This window comes from Marmota flaviventris, chromosome 4 (genome assembly GCF_047511675.1).
Source record: "Marmota flaviventris isolate mMarFla1 chromosome 4, mMarFla1.hap1, whole genome shotgun sequence".
NCBI classification, from domain to species: Eukaryota; Metazoa; Chordata; class Mammalia; order Rodentia; family Sciuridae; genus Marmota; species Marmota flaviventris.
In genome coordinates, this window is record NC_092501.1 from 32,055,794 (window position 1) to 32,079,921 (window position 24,128).

General features: G+C 36.4%; 1 protein-coding gene and 1 pseudogene across 2 annotated transcripts; one reads left to right on the top strand and one right to left on the bottom strand.

Moving 5' to 3' along the window:
* Positions 1–254: 254 nt before the first annotated feature.
* On the bottom strand, positions 255–1,688 carry LOC114088503 (large ribosomal subunit protein eL30-like; annotated as a pseudogene).
* Positions 1,689–5,839: 4,151 nt separating this feature from the next.
* LOC114088574 (cytochrome P450 2C21-like) lies at positions 5,840–22,842 on the top strand. Of its 2 annotated transcripts, XM_027930225.2 has the most exons (9): positions 5,840–6,007; positions 7,314–7,476; positions 9,386–9,535; positions 12,490–12,650; positions 14,266–14,439; positions 15,560–15,701; positions 17,747–17,934; positions 21,423–21,564; positions 22,661–22,842. In XM_027930225.2, the coding sequence occupies exons 1-9, from the start codon at positions 5,840–5,842 to the stop codon at positions 22,840–22,842; spliced, it is 1,470 nt and encodes a 489-aa protein (XP_027786026.2). The 2 variants fall into 2 exon arrangements, with proteins under 2 accessions (XP_027786026.2, XP_027786027.2); XM_027930226.2 differs by lacking the exon at positions 14,266–14,439.
* Positions 22,843–24,128: the final 1,286 nt, after the last annotated feature.

Here is a 24,128-nt window from a genome sequence, read left to right on the forward strand (position 1 = left end):
CCTCATCGTGGGCAGATTGTGACAGGAAATATCCTCTTGTATTTCATGAACTAACTTAGTGTATGCTTCACCCTCCTCACCATTGACTTACCCCTTCCATGGGAATTACTCTTGACCTTGTTGCTTACTGTGGACTTGTATGTTTGCCCTCAATTACCTTTTCTCTTGTTCCAAAAGCAAATTAGAATCACCAAAGGAGAAAAATAATTTTAAACAAGCTCTGACAAGTTTTATTAAAGAAAAATGTTGCAGATTTACTTTTCACCAGTTTGTTCTGGCACACTTCTAAGGATATCCAAATCACCTGGATCAATGACAGACAGTGTGCATGCCCTATAGTATTTTTCCCATGCTGTGCCCAGTTCAATAGCATTGCCACTGTAGTGATGGATGCCTGTTTTGGCCAACATGGCATGGTACTCTCTTTCAAACTTCCTTAAAACTGCACAGTTGGCGAGAATGACAACTTTTACTTTTCCCACACTGATTGTCTTCAACACAACAGCACATACTTTCCACCTTTCAAAACTAGCTGGAGTCTAAAGTTAATTAACTTTAGAGACTTTTTTTGAAATTTGCTTTTAGGCTACCATCTTCCTGTCTTAGGTGAAGGATGGCCCCCAACCAAGAGCAGCCATCAAATGGCTGGAGAGCTAGAAAGGCTGTCGGAAATTTAAATAAACAAAAATAAAACATTAGTAGTGGTGATCAAATATAACTCAAATATAGCTAGTTATATTAATGTGTAATCTTAATGTGTAATCTTCCAGTATGTTTTTGTGCACTTATATATATAATCTTTAGGAAGGAGAATATATTTTACATAGTGTTTTCTATTTTCTCTTTTACTTAAAATTAAATCACAAGTATACTTTTTATAAAAAATATTTTTTAGTTGTTGATGGACCTTTATTTTATTTACTTATTTATATGTGGTGCTGAGTATTGAACCCAGTGCCGCACACACGCAAGGCAAGTGCTCTACTGCTAATTTATGACTCCAGCCCCACGAGTATACTTTTTTATAATTAAATATTCTTTTAAACTCCCACAAGGTACTGTAGACGCATACCTAGAAATGTCACTTAGGCAGAGCCAGGATGCAAGCTCCTTAGGCAAAGGGACTGATTTTAAGACAGTGACTTGTGTGTGTGTAAAGAATATATGTAATATAGATATGCTATTTATTATACCATAACTCTAATATAATAATCATACATAATTTTATGGGTATATGTATTTATATTGATAAATACATATAGATATGTGATTGTTTTAAAATCTGCTCTTTTTCCAGAACCAAACATGTGCTGGGGCAGCATATGGTGTTGAACAGCAAGTAACCGCATTTTCTTGGATGTTTTTGAATTTTGTCATTCCAAAGTTTCAAAGATTACAAAAGACAAACTTCTTTGAACTCTCATTTTTATTTGTTCATAGGGAAATTATTGATCTGGCAACTGTTTAATTTCATAAGGATTAAGATTCTAGGAGATTGTTGGTACATAATAATTAACTAATACTTGTGAAATATCTTTGAATTGAAATTCTTTCCAATGTAGAGTTCACACGTTATAAAACAAGCATGGGAGTTTTACTTTGCCTTAGCAGTGGAAGTGAATTGTCTTGGTTGTAATTTTCATTTTTCTCATATGTAATATAATGGATAAAATAGCTACCTGTTTCATGGGTTGATTATAAAATAATTACAAAGTCCTTCATGAGTTTCACAGACTCTACAAAAAAGATTTTTTAATTTTAATTTGGAAAAGCAATTTATTTTGTTTTTAAATACCTTAAAAATCCTGCTTTAGGTCTGGGGCTATACCTCAGTTTGTAGAGTGCTCGCCTTACATGCACAACGCCCTGGGTTCAATCCCCAGCACCACCACAAAAAAAAAAAAAAAAAAAAAAAAAAACAAGACACAAAGACCACTTTAAAAATTCTATATACTTTATTTAAAAATCTAATAGTAGCATTGCAGAAGACTGTTTCTAAATTAGGAAAATTAGATATCCACATGCAGACAAATGAAACTAGACCCTCTATGTCACCAGTTACACATAGCAACTCAGAATGGCTTAAAGACTTAAATATAGGCAAGTGCAGTGGTGTACACCTTTAATGCCAGTGGCTTAGGAGGCTGAAGCAGGAGGATTGTAAATTCAAAGACATGCTTCAGCAACTTAGCGAGGCCCTAAGCAACCTAGCAAGACTCTCAAAATAAAAAATAAAAAGGACCAGGGACTATTGTTATGTTTAACTAAAAAGAACAAATAAAATAAAGGGCTGAAGATGTGGCTTAGTAGTTAAGTGCCCTTGGGTCAATCCCTGGTAAGAAAGAAAGAAAGAAAAAAAAGAAAGAAAGAAAAAGAAAGGAAGGAAGGAAGGAAGGAAGGAAGTAGGTAGGAAGGAAGACTCACATGTAAGCCCTTAAATTTTCTAATCTAATTAAATAAAACAGGGCAATTGCTTTAGGACATAGTACTGGGCAAAGAATTTTGGATATGACCCTAAGTGCACAGGCAATAAAAATAAAAACTTACAAATTTACATTGTAAGTAAAAAGCTTTTTACTTACATTGAAGTAAAAAGCTTCTGTGTAGCAGAGGAAACAATCAACAGAGCAGTAGATGATATTTGTAAGCTATACATCTGACAAGTGGTTAAAATCCAGAATAGATAAAGAACTCAAAAAATAGCAAAAACAAAACAAAACAAAAACAAAAACAAAAAACAAAAAAAAAACATAACTCAATTAAAAAGTGGGCTAAATATTTGAATAGACATTTCTCAAAAGAAGATATACAAGTTACCACCAGATATATGAAGAAAACCTCAATATCATTAATCATCAGGCAAATATAAATGGAAACCACACCTCACTCCAGTTAAAAAGGTCATTATCAAAAAGGGAAAAAAATAGCCAATACTAGTAAAGGTGTGGAGAAAGAAGAGCTGTTATAACACTGTTGGTAGAAATGTAAATTAGTACAGCCATGTGAAAGCAGTATGGAGGTTCTACAATAAACTAAAAATGGATGACAGGATCCAGTCATTTCACTATTGGGTATATCCCCAAAGGAAACACAAACAACATGTCAAAAAGATATCTGCACTCTCATGTTTATAGCAGTACTATTTACAAGAGCCAGGGTATGGAATCAACGTCCATCAATGGATGCATGCATAAAATAAATATAGATATTGTAATAGCAATGTTTTGGCCAAGATACACAGAGAATGACCATTTGAACTAGAAGGATTGCTGACACATCATATCTGCCAATTATAATTTAAGAAGCAGCCCAAAGAGGAAGAAGACCCCAGAATTGGCCATGAACACACAGATGGAATCAACGTATATATATATACATATATATATATATATATATATATTCAACCATAAAAGCATGGAATCCTGCCATTTTTAACAGCATGGATGAACCTGAAGGAAATGTTAAGTGAAATAAGTCAGGCACAGAAAGGCAAACATGGGATGATCTCACTAGTAAGTGAAATCTAAAAAAACTGAGCTCGTAGAAGTCAATTAGAACCAGGTGCAGTGGTGCACACCTGTAATCCCAGTGGTTCCGGAGGCTGAGGAAGGAGAATCCCAAGTTCAAAGCTAGCCTCAGCAAAAATGAAGCACTAAGAAACTCAGTGAGACCCTGTCCCTAAATAAAATACAAAATAGGACTGGGGGTGTGGCTCAGTGGTCAAACACGGATGAGTTCAATCCCCAGTACCCCTCCCCCGCAAAAATGAAGTCCATAGTAGTTACCAGGGACTGGGGGGAATAAAAGGAAAGAGGCATGGGGAGAAGTCAGTCATTGGGTACAGTGTTTTAGTCTGGTAGGAGGAATAAGTTCGGGTGTTCTATGGCACAGAAAGGTGAATATAATTAACAATAAAGCATTATGCATCTCAATATTGTTAGAGAAAATTTGAACATGCTCGCCATAAAGCGATGATACAACTTTAAGGTATAGATATGCTGAGTTGATCACTATCCAATGTATACAAAATGAATCAAAACATCACACTGTAACTCAAAAATATATAAAAATATGTGTTAAAATATTTCCTTTACAGAAGTGGTATGAAGAGTGGCATTTTGACTTTATTTCATTTAGCTCCTGATCTAATCTATATCATGTTTTTATCTGTGGAATCTGGACATGGTGGTCTTTCTAGAGGATGGCATTTTGATGTGGTGAGGTCCCCAATCCTTGGTGTCCTGTATGGGGCTCTGTGTGTTCATGGCGAATTCTGGGGTCTTCTTCCTCTTTGGGCTGCTTCTTAAATTATAATTGTCAGATATGATGTGTCAGCAATCCTTCTAGTTCAAATGGTCATTCTTTGTGTATCTTGGCCAAAACATTGCTATTACAATATGACTTGTTTGTTTGGTACTGGGGATTGAACCAAAGGCTTCTTTCATCCTGACAAGCACTTTATCACTAAACTATAGACTCAATATTTTAAAAAATATTTATTTTAAGACAGGATATCTTGCTAAATTGCCCAGGTTGGCCTCGGACTAGCAATCCTCTTGCATCAGCCTCTGGAGTAGTTGGGATTACAGGTACATACCACTGCATGGGGACACAAAGTGATTTTTGAAGATTAAATGATCCAATCAGATGGAAAATGTCTGGTGCAGAAGACCCACTGAAAGCCACTTTAATTTTATGGTGTTGATTATATGCTTATTATATATTGAAGTAGCAGTGCTGTGAAATCAAGCTACTCAAACCTTTAAAAAACATATTTTGGATTAATAGATGATTGATGTTTGCTAACAGTATAGAAACTTCTAGAATATTGCCCATAGTTCATAACTTTGTGATTTTCATCATTGTTATTTTGAACTTCATTTCAGATATCCAGAATTCACTTTTACTCTTCGTATTTATTTGGTCTATAGTGAGCATTGAGTGGAAAGTGCACATTATACATGCTTTGAAAATACTGGATCCTTAACATTTCCAAAAAATGCATGTTAATGAAAAAAAAATATTTAAAGAAATTCTGTGAGTCTTAAAGCTTTTTTCATATCTGCAAGTTTCTAGACACTTTTAAATATTTGCAGGGTTGAATAACTGGAGTCTATTTCTTCCCCAGGGAAGAGCAGGCAATGCAGGCTAGGACTATAGGACCCTGACGGGAATGGATATTCAAGGAAGCTGAGGAGGGGTACAGCCAGGGGGCTTTCCTCTGTTGTGTTCAGGCAGTTTCTTTCCATTACAGGGTAGATTCCCATCAATTGTCTATTTTACCCTGGTATCCTCTGGTAAAAGTCACTGAGAGAATGTTTGTTTCTTCTGCTTGTATGAGGATAACTTTGACAGAAGGGATATCTTTTTTTTTTTTTGCCTTGTGGTACTGGGGATTGAGCCCAGCCCTCTGAGCTCCAGGCCCTTCCCCTTTAAAGTTTATTTTGAGACAGGGTCTTGTTAAGTTGCCCAGGTGGACCTAGAACTTGTGATCCTCCTGCCTCAGCCTCTGAATTATCTGGGATAATAGGTATATTCCAGTGTGCCTGGTGGGATATTCTTATAAATCTTTTGTCAGTTTCATAGGTTGAAGCCAGCCCTTTGAAAATCTGATAGTTTTCAACTTTAATTGTTTTAGTTGGAATGACAGTTAAAACAGGAATTTATCAGTACTTAGCGTCTTATGTTTGTTCTCATTTCTACCAGCAGGCCAAAGTGTACTGAAGATAAACAACACTTGCCGAAAGTTCAAAGGGCACACAAGTTTGGTGATAAGAACCCACTATATTTATAGAATCACTGGAGTCTAAGCTTCCAGTTGCATTTACGCAGCTTACCAATGGCTCTCTTCATTGTCTTGGTGGTTTGTCTTTCTTGTTTGATTCTTTTTTCTCTGTGGAATCGAAGGCATGCCAAAGGGAAGCTCCCACCTGGCCCCACTCCTCTTCCAATCATTGGAAATATGCTACAGTTAGATATTAAGAATATTGCCAAATCCTTAAGCACTGTAAGTATGACTGATTCTCTTTCAGTTGTTTGCAACGAGTAAATAACATAGCCTTAGAGCTAAATAAAATATGGTCTTGGGTGCCATGTTTTAAAGGGAAGTATCCACTGGCTACCTGGATATGATTTTTCTAATGTATATAACTAGAAGAAAATGGGATCTATGAGGTGACTGTTGAAATTATCAAAAGCAGGAATTCTCTATCTTTATTGTGACCTAGGTCTCTATTTTAGTATTTATTCTTTGATGCGCTCTAATGGGAACGAAACTGTTTTCAGTTTCAGCAAAATCTACTGACTTACAGAGCTCCAACACTAAATTTTCCTGAAGCACATATTAACTTGAAGTCAAAGAAGTGACTAAGGGTTCAGGAATTTTGACAATTCCTATTACATTTACCAACTTAAGAAATCAACAACTTTCTGCTCCAAGTTTACATAGTGGTGCCTCTCCAAAGGAATTATCTGAAACCTATCTTTCCCCAGAGATAGCTCAGTTGCTGTAGCACTGCCCTAGAAGCTCCTTCTTCCTGTGCCTTGGGTTCTGGATCAAGATTGTGTCAGCATCTGGTTTACCCATTTGTTAATTCACGGCTTTAGGCAGGTTTTAAGATTTCTCTGAGCTTTGAGCTCCATTTCCTTAAGATGTAAATAATAATGATTTTGCATGGGTTACCTGAGTGTATCATACATTCAGCAATAATTAATGACTACTTTGCATTAGGCACCATTGTAGATGAATACAGAGGATTTTTAATGGTAAATGAAAAATTTAAAAGAGTGGCATTATAGAATTTGCAGTCTGGAGAGTAGGCAGATACTATGACTAGTTTGCCAAGTTTTCCTGTATTAGTAAAATGTACAGATCTTTGGTGCTAAAAGGGTGATATTGAGAATGAATAACAAGGATTATTAGCAGTGTAAACATGTATACATGGGGAAATTTGGAGGAACTTTTTTAATCAGGAGGAGAAATAAATCGTTTTACTGTAAGTATCTCAGGAAGGTTGAAATTGATGCAATTCTAGGTTTGGCAGGAAAAGTTTATTAAGTCATATAAACAGATGCATAATATAGTCTCTGTCACATAATTGGAGCTGAATAATAACAATAGCAATCTTATAGTATCATGATAAGTACCATTTAAATGTATTTTCTTATTAAATTAATGGTTCTAAAAGTTGAATTCCTTCATAATTCCTTTATAATGGTACTAATGAGACTGTACAAATAAAAATATTTCTTTCAGTCCTTTACATTTAAGTATTGAAATTCTCACTTTTCTGCATCTCCTGCTTCTTTTCCAGCTAGCAAAAGATTATGGCCCTGTATTTACTGTGCACTTTGGCATGAAGCCCACTGTGGTATTATATGGATATGAAGCTGTAAAGGAAGCTCTGATTGATCGGGCAGAGGAGTTTTCTGGCAGAGGAAGTTACCCAGTGATTGACCACATTTTCCAAGGATTAGGTATGATTGTTTTTTTGGGGAATGTCCTTGGGTTGATAAGTTGCAAGAATCCAAACAGTTGAAGAAATTAAGAAATTAGAAGCACTTGAAAAAAATTTATGAAACACACATTTCATAATTCTAAACGAAGCCTATGAATAAATTGTTTTAAAGTTTTATTAAATTTTGAATCAACATATATTAATTATACATATTAATGGGGTTTGGTGTGGTATTTCAAAATATGCATACAATCTGGACTGATGAAATCCACCCTTCTTTTTTCCACCCTCTTCTGCTCCTTCCTGACCTCTAATAATCTCTAATAAATAAATTTTCTCTAAGGTGTTGTTAATTCATTTCCAAAATCTATGAATGTGACATAATGTCCTCATGAAACATTAAATTCAGTGAAAGTAAACCATCTGACCACTAATGCTCTATGAATTTGTGCTTAAGACACTTTTAATTTAATTATGGCCAGTTGATATTACAAGCAAGTGACTGAAAGAGAACAGGGGAGGTAATGACTATAGCATTCTATTCACCAAATATTTTGCTTCTTGGACTGAAGCATGGATCTATGAGGCTCTGTTTGAAGCCTGGTTAATATTCGTGGAATCATTGCGGGTTTGGACTATTTACAGATCTGTTTTTAATCTTTTATTCTTCTAAAAAACCTAAGAAGTATTCGAATCCAATAGAATACAAAGTATAAAGCACAGATATGCTCTGATAAAAGGATCAAGGAGAAATGCATAGGGATTATACATTGGATTGAGATTATAAAAGCTTTTTAAAAAATTAAGTACAGATGCTCCTTGATTTATGATGTGGTTATATCCCTGTAAACCCATCTAAGCTGAAAATATTCTAAGTCAAAATACATTTTGTACACTAACATCATAGTCTAGCATCAACCATTTACCTCCACGATTGAAAGGCTGACTGGGAGCCCTGGCCGACTGGTGCTGCCAAGGATCAGCACTGCATGTCACTAGCCTGACAAAAAATTAAGATTCAAAAATTTAAGTGTGATTTCTATTGGATATGTGTCCATTTTGCACTATTATAAAGTAAAAAAAAATTCAGAGATTAAAACACTGTTAAATTGGGGACTGTCTATAGTTGACCTGTCCAGTTTAGGAGCTGACTTTAAATTATTCATCTTTCTGGTGGGTTCTGGAACACACAGATAAATGATCCTTTTCTTCTCTACATTGTGTGCTAAGAGCTTCCTATGCAAATTGCCTATAATTTTGTCCCCCTTCCCCTTATCCTCTGTATCTTGTCTTGAATTTGGAAGTCTGATTTTGAACTTACTGATGCTAAGACCACATTATGTGGAAGAGATTAAACAAGTAAAAGTGGGTATTGAGATGCGAAGAGCTATATGTCCATGACTATTTCCTTTATGTGAGGAATAGATTATCAGGAGATTCCTTCAAATGCAGAAGAGTTGTCTCACATTCTCTTGAGAATTGCCACCTCTTGATGATTCTCCTAAAATTCACTTACAATCATAAGAGTCATGCCTGAAGAATCCTATGTTTTGGACTCACTGCGATTTATTAACTGTGTGATCATAACAGCAAGCATTTTATTTCCATAATCATCAACATTCTTTCCAGTATAATGGGGAAAGAACACTGATTCACAGAATTGTTCTGAGATTTTGAGGAGATGATGGGTGAAGAAGAGTTTAATAATATGTAAGATCAAGTGTCCTGACAGTAAAATGCTAGGTTAGGTGACGAGAGGTGGCAGGTGAGGTGGGGCTTAATGGGAATTTCTGAAGCTGCCACCACTATATTTACATTCCTGGTTATGTGTCACTGTCATTTCCTGAGATGAGTGAGATGAGTACTCGGGTAGAACTCAAGACCATGGAGGATATTCATCTGTGCTCTTTTTCTTTGTGTCTTGATAGGAATTGTTTTCAGCAATGGTGACATATGGAAGCAAACTCGGCGTTTCTCCCTCACGGTTTTGCGGAATATGGGGATGGGGAAGAAAACCATTGAAGACCGAATTAAAGAGGAAGCCTTGTGTCTGATAGACGAATTAAAAAAAACCAACGGTGTGTATAATTATTTGTATAATTAACAGTAATAGGGTAGACTAATTGCTATTACAAGTAGAATTTTAGATAAGGATATAGAGTATCAAGTAAACCAGAAATTTACTTTTTGTTCAGGTGACAGTAGTAAGAAGTGGAGTGGTGAGGGGCATAGCCACTTTTAGGACAGGTTGACAGGTCTTTAATATCATTACCCTTTGGCTTTCAATGTCAAGCAAGATTCATCTCTTTGGTAGTGGAAGTAGAAAAGACCAAGGAAAATAGCAAATAACATTTAGGTCAGGCATGGATGTGTCACAGAAAATTTCTTCCTATTCCATGGGCTCTATCTTAGTAACAAACAGGGTCACACCTAACTGTGAGACAAACTGGAAAATGTGATTAACTATGTCCAGAGGAAGAAGATGAGAACATGCATTTTGGGAATTAACTAGCAGTCTTGGCCATACTAACTTTAAAAACTAAGTAACTTTTCTAGTAACTTCTTAAGAAACATTACAAAGTCCACCTAATTCTTCCAATGTGCATGGTGGGATTTGTCTCATATGGAAGAGTGTAGGAGAGAAGGGGGAAGCAGCCACTGTACAAATCTCAGTGTATGCCCCTACAGGCCTGGAGCACAGGGGAAAGGAGGAGAAAGAGTGGGCAGGAGATCAGGCAGTAAGGGGTAAGGTCAGGATCATAAGGCATAGGTTGTTTTAGAACCTTATTATTTAAATATTTTAAAGCACATTATTAAATTAATAATACTTTATTCCTATGGTGAATCGCTGTTGTGTTTATTTATATAAATCTAGTTTTATTCTTAGAATAAATTTTTGGAAATGGATTAAGAGTGCCAATGAACATTGTTTGATACCTATTATGCAGAAAGGAAAGGAATGAGAATAGGGGGCATATACTGTGCATATTGTTCTGTAAACTTATTTTTAGATATAATATATCGAGTTGATAGTCTCATATGTTTGATTTTAAAGTACTCTCAAGAACATTAACTGAATTCTCTTATTTCCGATGTACCATAATTTAATTAGCCAGTCTTCTACTTTTGGTCAGATGAGTTATTGCTGGTCTTTGGTGCTATTAATACAAAAAAATGAAATTTATACAAAACATTGCAGATCTTTGACTATTTCCTTAGAATAAAATTTTGGAAATAGAATTAGCAAAGTAATTTGGCTTTTAGTACATATTAAATAGGAAGAGACTTTTTTTGTACTTCATTTGGATTTCCTTTCTTTGTCTTTTGTGCTACTGGAAATGGAGTGCAGGGGTGCTTTATCACTGAGCTACATTTCTAGCCCATTTTACTCTTTTATTTTGAGATTGTGTCTTGTTAAGTTGCATGAACTGGCCTTGAATTTGTGATTCTCCTTCTTCAGCCTCTGGAGTAGCTGAGATTTACAGGCGGGTACCACCATGCCTGGACTTACTTTGTATTTAAAATAGAATTTACATGGATGGGTTCCACTTTCCCATGGTGACTGTGACCTTCTCTTAGTTTTCAGACCGATGGTCACTGGCATTCTGCCTCATTCCATCTACTATTGGGGACCTCAGACTCTTGGGGACACCCATTTCAACATTGGATGTTGCTAACTGTTGGAAATGTCTTCCATAGATTGAGAAAAAGCAGTGTGTCCTTGAAACTTCTACTTTTCGATTGAGCTAATTGTTTCCTTCTGGAGTTATAGGGCTGTGGTTGTCACTGCACAGAGGCAGGGTGCAGACTAATGCTGTGACACAGGCTGATAGGATATGAAAGTTTTATTATTCATGTCATGGTGCTTTCTGGGAAGACAGTGATTCCCAAGCAGGTCTGAAAATGGTGTGAGAAAGAAGGTAAGAGATACTGGCTTGAGGGTTTCATGGTGTTTTGGAGCTGTGGCCAGGATGGGGTCCCTGTGTAGGGCAGGGCTTGCATGGATTAAACTTCCTGCTTGTGCCAATGGAGTGAGCACTTGGGCTTTTTAATCCGCTTGTCTAGATGTGGGTAGAAGAGGAAGACAAAGGAATAAAGCTATCAAACATTTAAAAAAAAATGGAGATTGCTGGGTGTGGTGGTGCATGTCTGTAATCCCAGTGGCTCAGAAGGCTGAGACAGGAGGATTGGAAGTTCAAGGTCAACCTCAGCAATTTAGCAAGGACCTATGCAACTTAGTGAGACCCTGTCTCAAAATAAAAAATAAAAAGTCCTAGGGATGTGGCTCAGTGGTTAAGCACCCCTGGCTTAATTCCTTGGTACAAAAAAAGAAAAAAAAAAAAGAAGTTGTATTCTTTATTATGTAGGAAACCTGCTTTCAAAATTATAGTGGATTTTTTCAAATATCTGAGTATGACTGCGTTTATTTCTTATTACTCTCTCTTCTATAAGAAAATTATACCTGGATTTCCAAGGAGTGTTGTGTTAAATACAATTTCAAGTTCCCTTACTCTTTTTTTTTTAAACTTAATATTTTTTTTTTGTATTTTTTGCTTTTTAGTTGTAGATGGACATAATACCTTGTTTTATTTATTTATTTTAATGTAGTGCTGAGGATCAAACCCAATACCTCACATGTGCTAGGCAAGCGCTCTACCACTGAGCCACAACCCCAGCCCTACTTACTCTCTCCTCTTTCTTATTATTCTTTATTATTTGGTTGCTCAGTTTTCTACAGGCAGCATGAGAAAGTGTCTACATGAAATGATTTTCATGCATTTTCCTTTTTGTGAATTAGAACATTTGGAAAATAATGAAAGGAGTCAGATACCTGGGAATAGAAATTAACAAACAAACTGGAGCTTATTAGTCACTTTTGTTTGGGGAAAAACAATGAATTGATTTTTAGGCATGTGGAGTTTGTAGTGATGATGGCCTATCTAGGAAGTTCACCCTTCCAAGTTATTTTAAATAATACATTTAAGATTTATATGAGAATTGTGTCCTAACTTCTAACTTCCATTGTTTTTAGGATCTCCATGTGATCCTACCTTCCTTCTGTCCTGTGTTCCCTGCAATGTGATCGCCTCTGTCATTTTCCAGAATCGTTTTGACTATGGTGATGAGAAATTTCATACCTTGATTCACTATTTTCATGAAAATTTCCGACTTGTAAGCACTCCCTGGATACAGGTAAGATCCAGTTCTACTTAAATGTGAAATTATCATTGGACCCAAGTCCATCTGCTCACTGCTTAAAAGCCAATACTTGGGAGATAAGAGTTGATGGGAAGGAAATCTGATTTATTCAAGGGATACCAACCTGAGAAGATGGAGGTGGGAGGCTGTGATACCTTAAAAATGAAGTTCATCATAGAGAACTCTGGTGCAAAAAGACTTTCCTGAGCAGGAGAGGGGATCATAGACTTGAAGGCTACATGCTGAGTCACACATGCAGGTTCATTAACCATCTCCCTCCCTTGGGAGTGTTTTCCTTTCTCTTTTACTGGAACATCTTTGTGATAATAACCAACTTGCATCTCCTAGGCCAGTCCTTAGAATTCTTTAGGCAGACACTTTATTTTCCTGCAAGTTAAATGATATTCCACTTTTATTTAAGGAGCTGGATTAGCAAATCTTTAGCCCATACATTGATGTTATCTGAAGACCATCAGATGTTCCAGATTCTGAAAAACTAAAGAAAGAGAACTGATTAGAAGGTCTTGGAACCTGTATTTTCTTATTCCTTTTTCTTGCAATAGTTGCCTCCAGCAGTTCAGTCAGTCACTTAAAGATGGTTTTGTTTAGAAATTATAATGCTGGGCAAGGAAATAGACAAAAAACAACTTTTCGAGGGGATAGTTTTCAAGACAGGGTGAAATATGACAAAATGATGTAGCCATTATTGCTGTTACAATTCCCCTTTAGTCAATCATTCAATTATTAAGACACTGAACAGGGGAGAAGAGCAAAAGGCAACTTTCACAGAACAGTTGTAATCTGTTAAGTGGCTTCAGTTTTGGAACCATCGGATAGTGGGAGATGAATGATATCACCTCCAGAATTCACAATTTTTAAAGTTGATTATAAGTATGTGGAGCTAGAGTGTTGATTTAGGTTTTCCTTCAGTTACAAAATAATTTTCTAGCTAATTTATTGCCCATACCTACCTCATCCCTCGGCCCTATTTCAAAATGGCTAAAGTGATGTTTATAAAGCTATTATTTGTAACCCGTTTGTGAGATATGAGGTTAGTTTAATAGTTCAAATAAAATTTATAACATGAAGTAAAGTAGAACAGAAAGAAAAATACAGTATTAGAGTAATTCATTTTAGAAAATTCATTTGAGAAACTTTTTTAAAAAAAATCTATAAGTATAGAGCTTGATGATGTAAAATGTATTTCTTATTATGGTATGGTACACTGTCAAAAAATTCTAGTAGATTGTGTTGAACAGTCATTAGCAACTGAAATTATGTGTGGATTCATAAGGTCATCATGTGCTCTATCTGGGAAAAATCTCAAAGAACAAGTAGCCTACCCCTTCATTTAGCACCCAGAGGTATTAGGTATTTCTGAAAGTAGCTTTGGCAAAACAACCAGTGAGCTACATCTGGAATCTAAATTTCTGTACATTTGATAACCACAGACATTTTATTTGTGTCCTCTTCTTTAAATTCCATGTATATTTTAGTACAGGAAGTGAGTCTTACTCATTTGTACTCAGCACGTAGCAAAGTGGATGACATCTAATAAGGGCTTATAAATGTTTCTTGAGTTAATGAAGGATTTTTTTTCCTCTTTCAGCTCTATAATTTTTTCCCTAGTTTACATTATTTCCCAGGAAGTCATAATGAGTTCTTTAAAATCATTGCTAACCAAAAAAAGTTTATTATGGAGAAAGTAAAAGAGCATCAAGAATCTCTGGACATCAATAACCCTCAGGACTTTATTGACTATTTCCTGATTAAAATGGAAAAGGTATAATGTGACTCTGTCTTTATATCTCATGCTTTGTGGGTAATATCACTCAAAGATAAGCTTTGTTTTTCCATTACTTGTGCAACCTTCTGTTAATGCAAATCATTGAGTGTCTTGCGATATTTTAAAATTCTCAGTGGCGAAATGACATGAAAGGATTTGTATTTACCATGATAAAGGCTGTTCTTTATTTGGGGGTGAATTGATACACATATACAGTCACACGTTCAAGACTGATGATAATGTCACTGTTCATAAAATAACCTCCATGAGCCAGGGGTAGTGGTGCATGCCTGAAATTCCAGCAGTTTGGGAGGCTGAGGCAGGAGGCTCACAAGTTCAAGGCAGCCTCAGCATCTTAGTGAGGCCCTCAGCAATTTATCAAGATCCTGTCTCAAACTAAAAAATAAAAAAGGCTTTTGGTGCACCTCAGTGGTAAAACACCATTGGGTTTAATCCCCAGTACCAAAAAAAACCCAAAACAAAACAAACAAGAAACCATCCATGAATGGAAGGCCTAACAATTAGTTGAACACAAGAATAGATAGAAATCTGGGGAGGTTTACCTTTGGAGAGATTGCAGGAGACTTCACAGTTGAGGTAGGTTTTGAGGAAACTCTGGTTTAGATTAACAGGGAGGGTAAAATAATACCAAGGAATGATAATTGTAGTGGTTAAGTGTGTGGAAATTTTGAGGAGGTTAATTTAACTTGATTTTAACTGAGGAATGGTGGTGGGTATGATGACTGATGAAATTGAGAATAGTGATGAAGTTGGGGAGTGTGTTAACACTGGAGGTCTGAAGGGTAGATTTCGACATGATGAAACAGTGGACGCTAGAACTGACAGGGAGTAGCAGTGGATGACATAGTAAAAATTATGTTTGCAAGACATTACGGGATAACTGATTTACTCTAGTGGGTGGGAAAGTGAGGACTTAGAAGTTTGTAACTGGTTTTATTTTAACAGTTTAAAGGAATTCTAATATTCTTCTTACTTCACCTTCAGCTATAGCATTAATGTCTGCCTTAATTTACCAAATACTTATGTTATATTGAATTATTTTATTTTACCTGGAAGACATTTTATTTACCAAGAAACTATCGCACATCATTTCTAGGAAAAACATAACACACAGTCTGACTTTACCATGGACAACCTGATCATCACCATCTGGGATCTGTTTACTGCAGGAACAGAGACAACAAGTACCACAATGAAATATGGACTCTTGCTCCTGTTGAAGCATCCTGAGGTCTCAGGTATGAGCACAGATGACAGGCAGAATGAAGTCCAGGTAGGTGTTAGCAGACAACACTGATAACTGTTCCACTGTTTACCTGCATAGATAATGTACTAGAAATACTTTCATCATTTGTACTTTTACCTACCACTGGATGGATTCAATTCAAATTAGATCACTGGAAAAAGAATGAAATGTTTAAACAACACAGATCAGAAGGGCCATGGTTGTTATTCTTGCTATGGTGCAGAATCCTTGATTTGGTTTGGGACAGATGCAGTAACATTTGTCAAAGGATCTGGACATCCTATAAGTAGTTTCTGACCACTTTATATGACCCCTTTGTTCTAGATAAAACTCCAACTCCCAAACTGAAGAGATAGCCTCTTTCTTTCTCTGCAAAAATCTCTCTTGATGTGTCTTCCATGTCCAGATAAATATACCTTTGTCAAAAGATATTTATACTCAAATGCATTAACCATGTAGTGATTTGCTCAAGAAACTTACAATATTTCTCAATCAGAAAGGCTAACTCTCCAACTAAAAAATAATTGTACCCCAATTTAAAAAACCCTTTCTTTGCTGTTTTAGAAAAATAAAAATTTCCTCACAAACATAACTTCTCTTGCAAATGCAACTTTTTCATTTTCCCACCTCTTTTGTGTTGTATCCTCATCTACGAGGACATTTCCTTCATTGCTATATCATGACTTTGCTCTCATGCATTGCAACACATTCAGTAGAAATAAACCTCATGAGACTTACCTCCATGATATCAGCACTTTGTTTTAGGTCCTTCTACCCTCCCATTGTTTATAGGGAAAATAGAAGCATAACCTTAATATTCCTTTACTAGTGTGCATAGTGAGATGTGGTGCTCCTGTGTTTCTTTCACATGACATATACTCTCTCATGAGCTTTTGCAAAACCTATGCTGAGTATGAGCAGAAACAGTATGTATTATTTTACAAACCTTTAAATCTTGTGTGTACTTCACAAGATGTTATTGTGTCATGTTTCCCCATCACTTCCATTGGATTTCTTTTGCATCATATTTGTATATATTTTCCTTTCCTTTCTTCCCATCACAACTCTTACTGTGCCATTCTATGCCATTCTGATTTTATAAGTAGTTCCTGACCAATATATATGACCCCTTTCTTCTAGATAAAACTTCAGCCCCTAAATCAAGAAAGTGAAATTCCTTTTTTTCTTCTTTACAGCTACCAAAGTGCAGAATTTTCACATGCTCCATTACAAAGTTTCATTCTCTAGGTGGTAGATAAATGTAACCTGACCAAAGTGGTAACATGGCATTGATACTCTGGAAAATGGGTTTTAGACTCTAATAGTGGTGGCTCAATATTCTGATTGTACTTGTGAGCAGCTGTGTAACCTCAGCCTCCTCACTACCTGTCCATGTTCCTGGTCTCTTATCTGTTTCACAGGGATGATATGGGAAAGACCACATATTACCTGGGTGTCTTTAGGAAATACACTTACTTCTCTGGCCAGGTTTCTTTCTAGACCAAACAAAATAATACCCAACACACAGTGCTATTTTGAGGAATTATACTGTAATGAATTATGCAGTATGTCTGTCATATATTACATTCTAAATAAATGTTAATTTTCTTCCTGTTCCCTTGTGCTTAATCAACCAAATATCTTATTCTGTTCTTCTCTTTATTAAGCATTTACTGCACCGAGTACTTCTTAACCTCTTGGAATTTACAATAATATTTATAATGAAAACTGGCACACACAAAGTGGTAAACTACATGGTTTTTAATGACTTTTTAAGATTCTAGATCTTTGAGTCTACACAAAATAGAGAATCTGGTTTGAAAACTGAACTTTGTTGGACAATTATGTTTTATATGTGTATATATTTAGGTAATTAATTGACATCTAATTTGCCCAGGAAGTTAAAACTTCTATTTTTCCCTTATGGAGGTAATGATCCATAATTTCCATATCTTCCACCACAATGATTAAGAATTCAAATAAAAGTTATTTTACATCTTTTTCATTTCATATAAATTATCATTTCTTCCTCTCCAGCTAAAGTCCAGGAAGAGATTGAACGAGTGATTGGAAGAGACCGCAGCCCCTGCATGCAGGACAGGAGCCGCATGCCCTACACGGATGCTGTGCTGCATGAGATCCAGAGATACATTAACCTCCTTCCCATCGACCTGCCTCATACAGTGATTCAGGACGTTAAGTTCAGAGAATACGTTTTTCCAAAGGTAAGAGATAATTAGTCTATGCTTCTCCTTAGGAACCTTAGGCTGTCGATGATTCCAATGTGAATTTCCTAAACTTCTAAGGGAACTCAGGCATCTCACCCTCTGACCATGTGCTCCTTTCTTTCTTGTTTGTTGACATATTTTCTAAATAGAATACCAGTAGCAACCTCAGTATACTGATAGCTCCACCCTCTGCCTGGTTGTTAGTGCAATCTGCTTCCTTGCTCTCCCAGGTATGTTTTATTACTCTTGCCAATTAACCCGTGTCTTATATTCCCATCTCCCTCCCTCCCTCCCTGCTTTCTGATTCACTTACTTATAAAGAGCCTGATCCAATAATCTCCTTCCTCCTCCCCTACTTGAACTATTGAACCCAGTCTGCCAGAGAAGACTCTGCAACCCAGCAGGTTGGTCTTATAATCACCACCCACAATACATGGGTATACTATTCACCAATTCTGAATGTGTCTCAAAGGTACTCAGAAACCCTGTTTTATAACTTTACTCATCTTGGGTCACCATGTGCCACAGTGACTCTTTTAACCTTGAACTTTCCTCAACACCCGAACTCTCTACCAGCTCCTTTATTCCAGGTGACTTGGTCTTCCACCTGACAGAGGAAATCAGAGCACTGGGAGGAAGTCCCTCAGTTCCCTTCCTCTAGATACACATACTTAGCTGCATCCACACAATTCTCTTTCATGTCTGTCACTGTGAAAGAAATCCCCTTTTATCTAAAGTAAACCCTTCTAAACTGCTGCATAGCCCCTTTCTCCTCACTTTTTCAAAGATCTTCCTTAAATAATAATTTCCTCTTGCTTCTTCTTCTTCTTTTTTTTTTTTCTTTTTGTGATGCTGGGGATTGAACTTGTGCATGCGAGGCAAGCACTCTACCAACTGAGCTGTATCCCCAGCCCCTTCTTGCTTAATCTTCATATTTTCCCTCCCTTCTGGCTCCTTTCTATCTACTCACATCTCTTACATCTTAAGAAAGATCTATCCTTAAACTCTAATCCCTTTGGCTCAAACTTTTCTCAACCATTTCCTCAAATTCAAAATTCCCAGAAAAAGTGGTTTGTTCTAGCCACGTAAACATTTCCCAATTGATCATTTATTCATCAATCCACTGAAAATTATCTTCCGTTCCAGTGATGCTGTGTTCATCCAGGTCATAGATGGCTGCCATGTTACTAAATTTAGCAATTTAATAACAGGCCTGATTTTGCTTGGCTTATGGCAGTGCCTATATTCTTCTGGATGTGTCACATTGTGATCCACCCACTTTCCACAACAGTGGCACAATCTCTATTTCTCATGCTAAGTATTTATTTTCAATATTCTTTATCTTGTAGAATGTTGAATAACGTTTGTTGAATTCTAAATGCTGAAGATAAAGAATGATATAGTTTTGTCTGCCTGAAAATGTCTTTATATTAGCTGTTAATCTGTAATTTTGTGGGGTAGGAAGGTGATCTATTTCTCCCCAGATGTTGGAGTTTGGCCAACAAGTGTCTAATTTGAGAGTGACCCAGAGATTCTGTAGAGTTCACATATAGAATTTAGGTCTCTTCTTGTCTGGCCCTTTCTTTTCTGGGATTCAGCCAATTTCTTTTCAGCTTCTGTGTGGACAGCATAGCTGAAGCATGTCACTAGTTCTTCAAGACAGTGAGACTGATTATTATAGTCACCCAATATTCCCCTTTCCCCCTTCCCCCTACCCCCGTGCTTGCCCTAGAGGTAAAACCAGTTCCTTTGCATTTGGGATCACCCCACAATATATGTATGTATGTGCATTTATATCAGAGATTATCTGATAGGATTCTCTTGACTTTTCCCTATTAACATGTCTTTATCTTTGCTGACTTATTCTTTTGCAGTCTTCTTGATATTAACACTATCCAATAAATTTGAATTTCTGCTCTTTTCAACTTTATAATTTTATTTACTTATTGTTGTTTCTTTATAGAACTTAATAGCATATCTACTTTTATACAGGGATATAATAGCTACTATTTATTCCTTTTAATTATTCTTTAAATACTTGGGCACATTCATAATATCCATCTATTTAGAAGTTCTTGTGTGATAATTCTAGGATACCATGGGGTCTGTTTTTATTGACATTTTTTTCTTTAATTACGGGTTACATTTAGATACCAAAATATTGTGAAAACTTATCATTATTATAATGGTAATAAAATCTTTCTCCCTGAGCACTTTCACATGTGGCAGTATGTATGTAAAATTTTTTTGGGCTGGGGGTATAGCTCAGTGGCAGAGTCCTCACTTCCATTAGCAGGACACTAAGTTCAATGTCCTCCCTAATGTCTTTCACATATTATCCTACTTTACCATTTTACAATTACAATAAACTATGGTGGGTTGTTTGCATTTTACTAGTGATGGAAATGTAGTACTGAAATGTTAGACAACTTACATGTGGTAACATAGCTTGATTAGATAGAGGCAAAGATTCCATTGACTTTGAAAAATAAACTGAATCTAGAAGTTAGAAATTCTCTCTCCTTTCTAAAAGAATATGTTGCAATTCAGTTAAATCAACATATCAACAGGAGAACATCTGTTTTACTCAGCTGTTTTGTTGCCATGACCAAAAGACCCAACAAGAACAATTTTAGAGGAGGAAAAGTTTATTTGGGGACTTATGGTTTCAGAGGTCTCAGTCTCTATGTGGTTGACTTTATTGCTCTGTACCCAAGGTAAGGCAGAACATCAAGGCAGAAGGGTGTGATGGAGGAGGGCAGCTCAGGACTTGAAAGGAAGCAGAGAGTGAGATTAAGATCAGCAGATCAGGGAAAAATATATATTCCAGCGGCATTCCCCCAATGACCCACCTCCTTCAGCCATACTTTACCTGCCTATAGTTACCACCCAGTTAATCCATGTACTGATTAGGTTAATGTTCTCATAACCCACTCATTTCACCTCTATACTTTTTTGCATTGCCTTACACATGAACTTTTGTGGTACCTCATATCTAAACCATCACAGCATCCTTACCAGTTTCTCATCTTGATGGGAAATTAAATGTTTTTCAAGAATATGGAAATTCAAGTTACTGAGGTTCAAAGAATACTTCAAGTCAGTTCTCAAGAAAATAAGCGGGATTTTCAGTGACATCAGCTCTGTTAGACAATTTTGCAATTTATTTGTCCAGAGCAATGCACTTCAGGGAGTTTCCTTGATTTTCTTTCTGCACAGGAAATGCTGTGTCAGGCTATACCCTGCTGAGGATGGCCTTGCAGGCAGTGAACAGGGCCTTGGACCAGGCATTACATGGTTAAGACCTGTTTGGCTTGGCTGTTCATTTGTTATGTGACATGGAGCAAATAAATTCTCCTTTTGGTGCCTCCCACTCCCCTCCCTCATCTACAAGATCTATAAGAAGATTAGGTGAGGGATTTCTAATTGTTTTCAAGTTCCATGATTCATTTATAAACTAATTCATGTGTTTCTCTTTCTGAAAGGGCACAGAAATAATGGTGTCTCTGACCTCTCTTCTGTATGATGAAAAAGAGTTTCCCAACCCACAGAAGTTTGACCCTGGCCACTTTCTGGATGAAAGTGGCAACTTTAAGAAGAGTGACCACTTCATGGCTTTCTCAGCAGGCAAGCAAGCTCTGTTTTCATGTGTGCATCAGGGGTCAAATGAGGAGAAGGGAGACTTCTCTGGCCTGTACGAATTGCCATTTCTATGAGGCCAGAGGCATGTTCAGGTTGTTAGGTTTTTCTCATTGGGTTGGAGGCTCTGCCCATTGATTCTGCTTCCTGACCCTGCAGAGATTCTGAAGAGCTCCTAGAAGTCCAGTTCTACCAAGAATTTTCTCAGTTACCTTGAGAAGTCAGTTTAATCAATAACATTACTGAGCACCTTATGTGTAGCAATCCCACACTGAGATCCAGGGATACGAAAGTGAATAAGAAACAGATCTTCTCTCCAAGAGAGAGGAAGATTAATTCACAGGCAATGAAGCTGTAGTGTGACCAATGCTATGCTAGAGGCTGCTGTGAGAGCATAGTGAGATGAGCTCCTGACTGGTCTTTTTGAGGCAGGGGAAGAGCATTTAGAGGGTAAGGGAAATTTTTTTTCAGGAAAGAACATTTGAGTATTTTGTCTTAATTTGTAAGGGTCTTTGTAGGAAACAAGTGGCAAACACTCAAAAATGTTAGCTGAAGGGTCTAATAAGGAGGCTGTTTTCGGAGGTGTGCACAGGACAAGGGAAGTGGCCAAGTGTGCTATTAGGGACTAGCATCAGCAAGAAGATGTTTCCATCCCAGGTTGGAAGGTTCAAGGGAAGGAGGGTGTCCCTGGAAACTAAATAGGCATTTAGCCAAGATACAGTGGATGCTTAAACTGCAAATGCGTGTATTGGTAGATGAATAAATACAGTCACTGCCAGAAGTAGGAAGTGGGAGAGTGGGACTGAAGCACTAAGTACTCTAAGCTCTTTGACACCCAGTTGTATGAATTCTAAGGAATTGGGTCCTGGATTAATACTGTCCCTAGAAGCCAGTTTCCAGGAAACAGACAGACATAAGGAAAGGAAGAAAGGGAAGAAGAGAAACCAGGTTTGTGGATGAATAGAAGCCAAGCATTAATTATTCATAGATTAATATATTCATTAATTTTGTATTATTTAAGCCTCCTCTTGTGATAACTCAGAAATAGAATTAAATGATTAATTGATTTGTGTGTCATTTTTAGGAAAAAGAGTTTGTGTTGGAGAGGGCCTGGCTCGCATGGAACTGTTTTTAATCCTGACCAGCATTTTACAGCATTTTACCTTGAAACCTCTGATTGATCCAAAAGACATTGACACCACCCCAAGTACAATTGGTCTAGGCTCTATACCACCCTCCTATGAACTCTGTTTCATTCCAGTCTGAAGAAAGGAAAGGTTACCAAATTTCTGAAACTCTACAGCCTCATCTGAACAAGTATATATATATTTTTTTCTGGCTGATGTGTCAATCATTTTGTACACCCTAACAGGAGGAATACCATCCATGAGCTCTGTGTCTTCTAATTTTCCCCACCCTTCAAAATTCAGTTCAAACTTCCTGCATAAGAGAAACCTCACTGTTGAATATCTAATAAAATTCTTGTTGTAATACAGTTCTGAGATCATAAGCTACAGTGCATCTTCAGTGTATACCAAACAGAAACAAACTTATAAATTAGTTTATTTTAATAAAAATTAACAATCAGAAATTATCCTATGATTTTAAAAATATTTTAAAATAAAATACAGAATTTATGCATCTCTCACTTCTATGTAACTCTCTAGGGGAATGATTTCTTGACAGTTTGTTCAATATGCTTTTGTCTTTTTCCATGGTTATTAAATTATAATTATGTGTGTACATGTATATGTGTGTGGTGAACATGTTTATTCATGTATGTACAGGTTTATGTATGTGTATGCATATAGAGAGAAAACATGGAAAGATCTTTCCAGCCAGAGGGAACAAATAACAAGAAGTAAAATCTGAATTTGCCAGTTTGTCCAAGGATATCTTTTCTTTTTCCCTCTAGTGGTTAAACACTACCCTCTCATGCACATGGATAAATAGACCTAGGGGAATATGTATATATGGTGATATTTGAACACACAGAGAAATACTTACATATGTGTTGGATATTCCATAATTGCCAAAATTATTTCCCTATTCAAATCTATATAGTTATGTGATATTTAGATTATTTTTGAACTGTTAATATAAAAATGCTATGTGCACATATACTTTTATTCCTGTACTTCATCAGGGTGGTTTCCTAGATAGTAAATGGCTGCACTATAGTGAATATGAGCTTTTATTTCAGAGATGGTGAAACATAGTGCATTAAATATTATATAAGTGTTTACTTTTTCTATTATGCATGTAACTAAGGACTACGTTGTTGTAAATCATGAGGATCTGATCATTTGGTAGATTTAGTAATTTTTGGTTTCCTTTCATGAATTTTTTCAAGTAGAAAATTCTATCATCTGAAAACAATATTTCATTGCAATGATCAGAAATTTCTAGAAATAATGTCTTTATCTAAGTTTCTGTATTTCTGTCCATGTCTTGTTCCCTCAATGACTATACATACACATGCATACAAACATATACACACATATGTAAATTAACATTTTTTTATAACAAATGTAAAGCTTTGTAGGAATAAG